Source organism: Macaca nemestrina, chromosome 9 (assembly GCF_043159975.1).
Source record: "Macaca nemestrina isolate mMacNem1 chromosome 9, mMacNem.hap1, whole genome shotgun sequence".
Classification (NCBI taxonomy): domain Eukaryota; kingdom Metazoa; phylum Chordata; class Mammalia; order Primates; family Cercopithecidae; genus Macaca; species Macaca nemestrina.
In genome coordinates this window covers 114,388,259-114,400,355 of record NC_092133.1, presented here as the reverse complement: position 1 = coordinate 114,400,355, position 12,097 = coordinate 114,388,259, and the positions used below count along the sequence as shown (strand labels likewise).

At 43.5% G+C, this 12,097-nt stretch overlaps 1 protein-coding gene across 20 annotated transcripts in view; it reads right to left on the bottom strand.

The window, feature by feature from the left end:
- LOC105480065 (supervillin) overlaps nt 1-12,097 on the bottom strand; it is a 272,318-nt gene that overhangs the window by 148,652 nt on the left and 111,569 nt on the right. For 3 of the 20 annotated variants that reach the window (XM_071070287.1, XM_071070289.1, XM_071070291.1), the window contains exon 1: nt 11,444-11,635. The exons of 6 other annotated variants lie outside the window; for them this stretch is intronic. In XM_071070287.1, the coding sequence (XP_070926388.1) occupies nt 11,444-11,459 (16 nt within the window). In that variant the 5' untranslated portion in view covers nt 11,460-11,635. Of the gene's footprint in view, nt 1-11,443; nt 11,636-12,097 lie in introns of those variants that run through there. 11 more of the 20 variants (XM_071070303.1, XM_071070304.1, XM_071070305.1 and 8 more) reach the window with 8 other exon arrangements.

Here is a 12,097-nt window from a genome sequence, read left to right as displayed (position 1 = left end):
ACTGTAGGTAACAAGAAGTAGGGAAGAGCTACAGCTCTTCTGGAAGCCCAGCCCTTGGCGCTCGCTGAGCCATGGCTGTGACATGCTGTAACACCTATCTGGGGCCTCTGCAGTTCTTGGTGTCTCCGAGCTTTCAGGCGCCACCACATTCCCCTCATCCAGATGCTGGTGCCGACAGCGGAAGTCACTTGTGATACATCTGGTCCAGCCGCAGCCTCGAAGGGAGCTGGCACATGGAGCTTCCCACCCTGCTGCAGCAGCCAGCGTGCCTGGACTATAACTCAAGCAAAGGCACCACCAGTCACAGAGGTTTCTGGCTGGTGAAGTGACACCCTAAGGATCCTGTGACACTGTGACCTCCCTCCCACTGAGAGACTAGTAAGGACCGGACAGGCTCATCATGGTGAAGTCAGAGCAACCCTCACCCTGTTCTCATTTCCACACTGTGGCGGGTTCCCTGCCAATCTGAGTACTTTGTCCCACTTGTAACTCTGACTTCTTGCAGATCTCTATCTCCAGTCAGTTCCTCAACCTGGGCAATTCTTCCCTCATGCCCCACCCTCATCCCTTCCTTTTCCTTCTTACTGCCATCATCACAGAATTTGAGACTTGTACAATCACAGTAGCCTCTGAACTACCTCTGGTGGTGTCTCCTCCTCTTCTCCATCCTCCACAGGGCCAGAGCATCTGTTTTTTTCCACAATCCCATAAACACATACCACTTGTCTTGTCATTGAAGACTCTCCCCTGCCCAAACAAGCTCCATTCATTCTGCATTTTTTTTTTTTTTTTCAAGACAGGGTCTCGCTCTGTCATCCAGGCTGGAGTGCAGTGGCATGATCCTCAGCTCACTGCAACCTCCACTTCCTGGGTTTAAACAATTCTCCAGGCATGCTTCACTATGCCTGGCTCACTTTTATATTTTTAGTAGAGATGAGGTTTCACCATGTTGCCCAGGCTGATTTCAAACTCTTGGCCTCAAATGATCCTCCCGCCTCAGCCTCACAAAGTGTTGGGATTACAGGCGTGAGCCACCGCACCCGGCCCATTCTACCTTCATGTGTCCTTTCCTCCTTCCCACCAACCTCCATCTTTTCATGAATGAAAATCCCACCCACCCTCTGTGCCCATGAAACCTTCCCAGACTCCCTCAGCCCCTGGCTCCGCACCTCCCATAACTCCTGTGCAGTGCATCACTTGTGATTCTTTCGGTGCAGTCTCGCTCCTGCACTTCTGAGCTGCTGAAGGAGGTTCTCTGCTACCCAAAGCACACTGGCCCGTAACCGTGTTCAGCTCACTTTTGTGCCCAGAGACATCAGCTACTTCATAATTACCATGGACAATCTTCTGCTTTTTCCACCTAAATCACCTTGATTTCTAGTTGCCTTTTTGGATACCAATAAGTAACACTCATACCCAGCTCACTAAGTGCCTGAGAGGAATGTCGCCCCCTCCTCCCTCAGTCAAGTATCCTCGTTGGAGCATGATCTACACTTCCGCCATCTACTCGTGCCTTGCCTATATCCCTCTGAATGCAATTCTTGGTTTACTCTTGTTTAGTGAGAAGGAAGCTTGTTCACTATCTTCAGTACACTGCTCCTTCACACTTTCAAAAAATGTCTAAAAGCACTTAAAACTCCCTCTTTGTAGAGGCTTGATCTGTTTTAAACATAAGGACTGGATGCTGGTATGGCCACTGCTCCTGTCTCGAATAGGAACCGCGGTGGGGGTACTGTTCCTGTCTCGAATAGGAACCGCGGTGGGGGTAATGCAGGAATGTGTCAAGTGGTTACTCATCCCCCACTGCTGCCAAGCAGGACGACATGTAATAAGTCTCATTTTAGCTCCGACAGGCGTGTCCCTATAACATATGACAGTTCAAACACTGGCCCTTGTGTAAGATAAAAATCACTTGACATTTTTTAGCATTCTAGAATATTTTGGAGAGGAATCAGGAGCAAACCAGTGCCAAAGGTAAAGAAGTCTGAATTCAAGGGGTAGCAAAAGGTAAGGGTAGTTATTGTCAGATGTGGTTAAAAGGCAAGCAGGACCCCAGCTCTGCAGAATCGTGCAGATGAGGCAAAGGAGCATCTCAGAGACAAAGCTGCTACTTACAAGAACTTCTGGTCTCAACCAGTCAGAACTCAGAGTGAATCCTTTGAGGTGACTGGAGCCAACTGATTCCCTGAGACCCCCTACCCTTGGGACAGCTTAGAGGCTTAAGACTACAGATGGGTATTATTAGAAAACGGGGCCACACCAGAACCAGCGGGAGAATCTCTCATTCCATGGACTTTACGCTCCAGGAGATACCAAGTGGCCCAGTGGGAGGGTGGGGTTTGGAATGCCGTGGAATCTGTTTGCAATATGTTGGCTCGTTTTTCTCCAGAAATATTCTGCCTGCCCTGGGGGGTAGCTCAGATGTTGGCAGGACTCACCTCCTCAGCTATCTCAGGAAAAAAAAATCAATCCTTAGTCCTTTTTCCCATTGCAAGTCATAAGAGAATGTGCTTCCACCCCAGGGTAGCATGTGCCAGCCAGGTGGTGAGGTCATTGGAGCAGGAGTCCCAGGGAATAGGAGGAGCACGGACAGTTACAACCGACTATAGATCCTCAACAGCCAACAGAGAAGTAATAAGACCCCTTGTTCCAAGTGATTCTCAGGGAAAATATTTTAGAGTTCCCTGCTCTCTGTTTATCTCCTTTCTAACTTCTTGTGTATTGGCAGTGGAATGACTGACCATTGCACCATCAGGCAGTGGAATGACTGACCATTCTTTACATCATCCATGATATCAGGGATGGAGTCGGAAGTGAGCTCTTTGGTGGGCTGGGTGGAATTATAGGGGCATCACTTGCACGCTCATAAATGATCTCTCTCCTTGTGAGACTCAGAGTTTGGGGGCAGTGCTGTCCTCCCAGGGTGCTCTGCCAAATATGCTTAGGTTCAACGGATAACTAGTATTTCAAAGAAACAGCTCTGGAGCTCTGTACCCAGAAAACACAAGAAGAGGACATCGTGAGTTCTCTTGGATTTTAAATGTGATTTTCTAAGAGATTTATGTTATGCAGTTAAGAAAAACACATAGCAAAGGAAAAAAGATTTCAAAAACTTTCAAAAACGTAGATCCTTAGTAAGTGTGCTTTTCCTAGTCACAAATGTCTAATCTGTACAGGACAATTAGGACAATGTTCACAAAGCCCCATGCTGGTGGGTTCGCCCAAGCTCATGGCTGGATGGCCACTGGGCCAAGATGCTATAGAAGGAGGTATGAGGCTGAGCATGGTGGTTCACGCTTGTGATCCCAGCAATTTGGGAGGCCGAGGTGGGCGGATCACAAGGTCAAGGGATTGAGTCCATCCTGGCCAACATGGTGAAACCCGGTCCCTACTAAAAATACAAAAACTAGCTGGGTGTGGTGGCACGTGCCTGTAGTACTAGTACCAGCTACTTGGGAGGCTGAAGCAGGGGAATTACTTGAATCAGGGAGGCAGAGGTTGCAGTGAGCAGAGATCGTGCGATTGCACTCCAGGCTGGCAACAGAGCGAGACTCCATCTCAAAAAAAAAAAAAAAAAAAAGAAGGAGGGATGAGGGCCAAATGAGTGATGCTCCGGTACAGCGGAGAGGTTGATAATCCCTACCCTCCTCTGGTTTTGAGTACATAGGTCTGGGTGGGGAGCAGAAAGCCACATTTTTCAAGAGGTTTATCAAGTATTTTATTTATTTATTTAGAGTGGGGTGTTGCTCTGTTGCTCAGGCTGGAGTGCAGTGGCACAATCAAGGCTCACTACAACCTTGAATTCCTGGGCTCAAGCAATGCTTCTGCCTCAGCCTTGCAAAGTGCTGGGATTACAAGTGCATATTACCATGCCCAGCTACTTAAAAAAAATTTTTTTTGTAAAGATGGAGGTCTCACTATGTTGCCAGGGCTTGTCTTGAACTGCTGGGCTCAAGTGATCCTCCTGCATAGGCCTCTGAAAGTGCTGGGATTACAGGTGTGGGGCCTGGCCATTTATCAAGCAGTTCTAATGATCATGCAGTTTGGAAAACAATAACCTTGATGAATGATGATCTGTTCCAAACCCATGGTGATATGGCACTAGTTGAAATATTTTATTTCAGTCAATCCAGAATTTTCCCTGGATGAATAAATATGCAGATACTCACTTATAATTGGACATTGTAGCCATTAGAATATTCTCTTCTTTTATGTATTTTTTGAAGGATTGACCTAAGGGTACTAAAATCCAGACAATCACCTTACATATGAATTCCAAAAACCCAGCCAACTCATCAGTAGGAAAGTTTTCCTTTCCCCTTATGGAATGTATGAGACCACTGTGGTCAAGGTTTCCTCCGTGAATCAGCTGCAGAATCATGGCTAAGTCTTAGGCACTGAGCTCAGCCTCCTCAGGAAACTGGCTCTGGAATGGCCACTAAGGCACTAGGAACAGGAGCTTTCTATTATCACTAATGATACCATGACAGAACCTTTTAAAGCCATTTTTTCTTAAGTTAAAGGATATTAAATCATTTCCCAATATTTCATGGAAATCATAGGCTCAAATCATTTACTTTTAACACCAAAGTTACAAAAAGAATTACAATAACATTTTAGTTAAAAAAAAAATCCTTGCAGCATGATCTAGAACCAGAAACACCATTTGACCCAGCAATCCCATTACTGGATACATATGCAAAGGATTATAAATCATTCTACTATAAAGACACATGCACACATATGTTTAGTGCAGCACTGTTCACAATAGCAAAGACTTGGAACCAATCCAAATGCCCATCAATGATTGACTGGATAAAGAAAACGTGGCACATACACACCATAGAATACTATGCAGCCCTAAAAAACGATGAGTTCATGTCCTTTGCAGGGACATGGATGAAGTTGGAAACCATCATTCTCAGCAAACTAACACAGGAGCAGAAAACCAAACACCACATGTTCTCACTCCTAAGTGGGAGTTGAACAATGAGAACACATGGACACAGGGAGGGGAACGTCACACACTGGGGCCTGTCGGAGGGTCGGGGGATAGGGGAGGGATAGCATTAGGAGAAATACCTAATGTAGACGATGGGTTGATGGGTGCAGCAAACCACCATGGCACATGTATACCTATGTAACAAACCTGCATGTTCTGCTCATGTATCCCAGAACTTAAAGTATAAAAAAAAAATCCTTGCAGCTTATGGCTAAAACAAAATCTACAAATCAGCTGGGTCCTAATGAGGATTAATCATCATCATTCAATAAACATGCCCATGTTGCAAGTGGCACTTTTGGTGTTCTACAGGCATAAATCCATTTGATCCTCATAACAACTCTATATGCTATGTACTATTATCATTCCCATTTTACAGATGAGGTAATTGAGGCAGAAGTTAAGTTATCCCCTCATGCTAATACAAGTCATAACAAAAAGTGCTGGAATTTGAACCAACACTAGTAGCTTTAGTGGCCACAGAGAAGGCCTGCAGTCAGCCTCCAGGTTAGCAAAGCTTTTAAGGTAGATGACAGCATCTATTTAAGAAACAGAGCAAACAATTGCTATCTTTTAAAAACCTATCATATCACAATCGAAGGATTGATCTTATTTCATTTGCTTTAGCTTTAATTAAAGACTTTTCTAGATGTTTGCCACCTTGCTTCTTAGCCCTTTAAAGTTATCCTAATTCTCCCAGCTGTTTCTTAACATTCAACGGTGTATTACTATTTAGCATATTTTCCCCACCAATTCACAAAGCAAATGCAACACAGCACTGGATCAAATGACAGATTTGATTTCAATTTTGTTGGCAGTACCTTCTGTGTTTAATTACTCATTGTGTTAAAAGTTAAAGCTGGTTATTCCTCACTTGTCACCTGCAGTATAAAAATGGAACTGTCTAAAACAAAAACACTTATTTCCTTCTGGAGAAGATTTGAATGAATCAGAACTGTCACAAAGTAAATTTTCACTAGGGAGCTTGACAGATGAAGAAATCAAACAGGCTTTCAGCTCTGTGTACTTTCAGTCTTTCTGCTCATTCAAGTACGTGTGTTCCATTCATTCATTTCTTCATTTCACAAATATTTATTGAGCATCTGCTATGTACCAAGCATTGGGCAGTAACGGTTAGAAGTCCTAAATATCAGGCATAATATCAAATTTAAGTACAAAAATGTTTTCCAAATCCTGTTTAGATTTATTTAGAGATATCTGCCTCTTTGAAATATCCTATTTTCAGAATAATTCAGAGTTTGCCATAAACTCCCACACTGACTTCCTTACATTCATTTCAGCCAAGCAAATTTAAACAGAAGGTGATGCTTTTCCTACACGATTTGCAATGACATGACATGATATCCCCTATCTAAATAATATGCTTCTAAAGATGACCACATTTAGTTTTTGTTTAAATCTTTATCAATTCAAGGTTATTTCAGCACATAGGTGGGTGGCTTATTAAACCTTTACTATTTGAGAAATTGCATTTCCTTTTTATTTTCCTCCTGGGTTCAAGCGATTCTCATGCCTCAGTCTCCCAAGTAGCTGGGACTACAGGTGTGTGCCACCTTGCCCAACTAATTTTTGTATTTTAGTAGAGGCAGGGTTTTACCATGTTGCACAGGCTGGTCTTGAACTCCTGCGCTCAGACAATATGACCACTTTGGCCTCCCAAAGTGTTAGGATTATAGGCGTGAGCCATCACACCCAGCCTGTATTTCCATTTTTAAAACAAAAACATGTAAACTCGTTCTATAACACTGAAGTTCAGGCAATTATGATACATAAAATACACGCAAGTTAGTCCAAAATCAAATAAAATATACAATAAACTGACATACAAGACAGATTCCAATAAACAAAATGTCACACTGAAAACAGAGTAATCTGATATTAGAATTTATTGTACTGCACTGACATTTTTTATGTAAAGCATGAAGCAGGGTCTGGAACACACTATCTCAAAATATGCCACTCTGGCATAAGGATTATTCTGAGTTGAAGGCAACTGAGGATCTCTGCCCCCACCTTTTCTGCCTAAAAGCAGGGCATACACTTCCCTTTGTTCAGGTGTCTCCCACTCCTGTACCAGGAAGGGGAAGTGCAACTCTTTTTTATTTTGTTTGAGATGGAGTCTCGCTCTGTCACACCTAGGCTGGAGTGCAGTGGCGTGATCTCTGCTCATTTCAACCGCTGCCTCCCAGGTTCAAGTAGTTATCCTGCCTCAGCCTCCTGGATAGCTGGGACTATCCCAAGGCCCAAGCCATGATGCATGGCTAATTTTTATATTTTTAGTAGAGACAGGGTTTCACCATGTTGGCCAGGCTGGTCTTGAGCTCCTAACCTCAGGTGATCCACCCACCTCAGCCTCCCAAAGTGCTGGGATTACAGGCATGAGACACCGCACCTGGCTGAAGTACAGCTCTTAACCCTGAGTTGGAGATAAGTCTGTACAAACAAATCTCACTAAAATAACCCTTATCTTCCCCTAGTTTCCCCATGTATTTCCCAGTTGCTTCCCCACAATTGATCATCCCTTGAAGCCCAAAGCTCCTTTCTTTTATGAAGAAGGGTATATAAGCTCCCAAGTCTGATCTCTTCTTTGAGTGTTACTTCTTTCCTGCAAACTCCCATGCATATAAATTATTAATAACATTTATATTCTTTTCTGCTGTGAACCTGACTTTTGTCAGTTACATCTGCAGGCCCCTGGTCACTGCACAAGAGGGTAAAGAAGGAGTTTTTTCTTCTCTGACAAGAGCATGGCACTTGTATTTCTAATGTATTTCTCTTGAAAGCAGTAAGTTTTACTTTAAATTTCAGTAGTCAATTATTTTGCCTGATCCTAAAACAACAGAGTAAAGAATAGAGCCAGAGAAGACCCAAGCAATGTTTTTCCTCTGCCTGGGACCAGGCCCACAGAAAAGCCATGCCTCCACTTCTAGAATATTCCAGGTCCTCAACAGGTGTATACCTGTGTGCACTGTGACAGGTGTGTGCATAATGTTCTTTATGATGCTGTCTGGCTATTTAAACCCAAGTCAATTAGAGAAAAAGCACATTCACATTAAGAAATTCTGTCGGCTGGGTGCGGTGGCTAACACTTATAATCTCAGCACTTTGGGAGGCTGAGGTGGGTGGATCATGAAGCCAGGAGATAGACCATCCTGGCTAACACAGTGAAACCCTGTCTCTACTAAAAATACAAGAAATTAGCCAGGTGTGATGGTGTGTGCCTGTAGTCTCAGCTACTTGGGAGGCTGAGACAGGAGAATCGCTTGAACCTGGGAGGCGGAGGTTGTGGTGAGCTGAGATCATGCCATTGCATTCCAGCCTGGGCAACAAGAGGAAAACTAAACTAAAAAGAAAGAAAAGAAAAGAAGAAAAGAAAAGAAAAGAAAAGAAAAAAAGAAAAGAAAAGAAAAGAAAAGAAAAGAAAAGAAAAGAAAAGAAAAGAAAAGAAAAGAAAAGAAAAGAAAGTGGCCGGGCGCGGTGGCTCAAGCCTGTAATCCCAGCACTTTGGGAGGCCGAGACGGGCGGATCACGAGGCCAGGAGATCGAGACCATCCTGGCTGACACTGTGAAACCCCGTCTCTACTAAAAACTACAAAAAACTAGCCGGGCGAGGTGGCGGGCGCCTGTAGTCCCAGCTACTCGGGGAGGCTGAGGCAGGAGAATGGCGGGAACCCGGGAGGCGGAGCTTGCAGTGAGCTGAGATCCGGCCACTGCACTCCAGCCTGGGTGACAGAGCGAGACTCCGTCTAAAAAAAAAAAAAAAGAAAGAAAGAAAGAAAGAAAGAAAGAAAGAAAGAAAGAAAGAAAGAAAACAAAAAGAAATTCTGTCTACTTAACAAGAAAATATCCATCAAGGATATAGATGTAAACTACTTTTTGGAGATTCCTTGGAAGGATCGTTATGAGGTGACAGTGACTGTGAGCCTTCAGAGGACCCTCCAAAATATACAGTCTACTTGTTACTGGTGGACTCCGAATTTTCAATAGAGATTACACTTTTCTCAAATCAGTTTCAGTGTGGCTCTCTATGGAACAATAGAAATAAGAAAGCTGGCCAATGCAGGCCAAATTTGACAGCAAATGGAGATATCTGATTTAAAAGACAGACGCCTAAAAGAATAGTCCACAGTCTGGCCAAGACATTAAGAGGTTTTCAAGTCCTAAAGTACCAGCCATCATTACATTATCCTGGGCCACACGAAAACATCCTGCAGCCTCTAATCCATGAGAAAGTGGCGGTGCGAGCACTGCTGTGCAGCGGCGTGCACCGAGACTGTTGTAAGGAGCTCGCTGACACAGGCAGGAGAGCGCTGTGCTCCCGGGGAGGCGGCCTGATCCCGTCCTCTTGAGGAGGCAGGGTATTTAAATGCATTTGATTTTAGTGAAAGCTCTAGAAAGCGCCAAAAATCCAACAGCTGCACACAGTTCCGATTAGGAACCATGACCTCAACTCGTAATTTTTGGGAAAGGAGGATTTATTGTATTGTTTGTCCAATTCAAGTTTTATTTTATGTCCATAAAGCTGTGGAAAGGAAAATACCATCTTTTCTGACTGCAACAGGCTGTTTGCAGCTCCCTGACGATACGCCACCCTGCTGAAAAGAAGAGGCACAGCCTCTGGGGCTTCAGGCAGGATTCTTCTGGATTACTGGTTGCACAAAGCAAAAGTCAAAGCATGTTCAGACCCCCGCCTTCCTAAGCTCTCCTTCTCACACAGACCCACCATGCCTGGCCTAGCCTGGACGCTCTTGACCATCTTCAAAGCCCAAATGCCTTCTTTTGAGTCATGTGTGACGACTACCCAGATACAAGTGTACAAGCAGTCCCCAGAGAATTACTGGGTCTGTTCAGAGGCAATAGGCTCTGCCCCAAACCCTGGACTACTCCTTCCCTTCCTGGTTACAAATAAGTTCTTTCGGCAGATTTTTTTTTTTTTTTTTTTTTTTTTTGAGGCAGGGTGTCGCCATCGTAGACAGGTCGAGCCATCATGGCTCACGGTAGCCTCCAACTCCTGGACTCCAGGACTTCCCGCCCCCTCAGCCTCCTGGGTAGCTGGGACTACAGGCATAGGCCACTGTAGACAGCTAATTGTCAGCAAACATCTTAACACAGAGCCAGTGTGGCCACCAAGTGCTCCACTGTGGCCACCACATGCTCCACTGCCCCATACGCAGGTAGGAAGGGGATTTGGGGCTAAAAGTGGCAACTCAAGATCCAGGTAGCTTTGTCTCAAGTAGCCCAGTAACAATCAAACCCCTGAATGGAAAGATATTCAAAAACAGGACAAACCATGGCCATGGCCAGAGGCGACAGAATTTAAACTGGAAGCCGTGATAATTCTTTGAATGTCTTAGAGGACTGACAGAAATCATTAAGCGCAAAAAAAAAAAAAAAAAAAAAATTGCATTCCCCCGGTCATCCACATTTACATTCTACCAGATACTTTGTTTGCTGAAGAATACACGTTTTAGGAGATTTTCAGTCCCAGAGAAGAAATGTTTTCAAATGGATTGTGACTCGCTGTGGATGCCTGCATGAGGAAAACCAGGGATGTGAAGGTCAGGATTTTGTGCAAACTTTAATGACTCTTCTGCCAAAATGATTTTGTTCGGTTAAAACTAAAACTAACCAGACGTATGACAAATATTTACAGTCGGGGTCAAGAGTGTTTACTCTTCAGCAGTTAGTTTTGAAAACAAAAGAGCTTTGACCACAGATGGACTGACGGGAACCAAAGCTGGAATGGAGAGATCCCTGGAAATGTAAGAGTCAAACTCACAGCCCTGCTTTCCAAAGCCCACCACTTCCAGGGATCGGCCATGAATATAGATGATGAGCTTCGTGGCAATATCTATTTTTAAAGGCCAGCACACACACATACAATATGATATGGTTTCCCTGAGAAAGCCAGAACTGCCAAATAATTACCACATGTCTAATTTTAAATTTGAGTTAACAAACACCAAAGCAGAAGCTGAGGTTTGATTTTAACTTTTGCTCTACTAAAATTAAACTAGATTGTCATGTACTCATTTTCTCCTCATTACAAACTACATTTTAAAAAATATTATGACAAACTACATTTTTAAAAAGATTACTGCAAACTACATTTTTTTAAATGTAGATTTTTTTGGCTGTTACTCGTACATACATGTATGATACATATATAAACAAAGATAACGGAGAAGAAAAAAATGACCAATTCCAAGAAGAAATAACAGCCTCTTTCCACAAGGTATCATGAGGCCTAGAAAACAGAATTCATGTTTCAAGTTACAATAATTTTTAGAAGTTTTTTTAGTATTAGCAATTAGCAATATTAAGAAAGCCATCAGAACTGTGTAAATGGAGACATATTATGTATATACTATGCATGTTTTAAAAATTATCATTGCACACGTTAAAATCAGTCAAACTTACAGATATCCATAGCCATGTTGTTATGTCTTGAAGATGAAAAGGGAGAGACAGAAAGAGAATAAGAGAAAAGAGAATATAGGAAGAGATGAAAAGGAAAGAGGAGAGGAAAAGAGAAGGAAAAGGAAGGAAAAGAAAGAGAAGAAAGGAAAAGAGAGGAAGGGAAAGGGGGAGAAAGAGTAAAAGGAAAGAGGTGGGACAGAAAGGAGAGGACTCTCCTTATAGTGTCCCTAAATATTCACCCACCCTCTGACAAACCAAATAAGGGCACGTGGCAACTCGGATAGTCAACTGTGCGGTTATTTTAAAAACATTCATTCAGTGCAACAGCTGAGCTGAATTGTTTTTGATATACAGTCACCTCATCCAATTCAACTTGTGTGTTCATCTACTCTTGATGCTAGAGTTAAGCAGGGGAAGTGAGGTATTATCCCTGCCTTTTGTTTTTATTTTTATTTTCTTGAGACAGAGTCTCGCCCAGGCTGGAATGCAATGGCACGATCTCAGCTCACTACAACCTCTGCCTCCTGGGTTCAAACGATTCTCCTGCCTCAGCCTCCTGAGTAGCTGGGATTACAGGCGCCCACGACCACGCCCAGCTATTTTTTGTATTTTTAGTAGAGATGGGGCTTCACCATGTTGGCAAGGCTGGTCTCA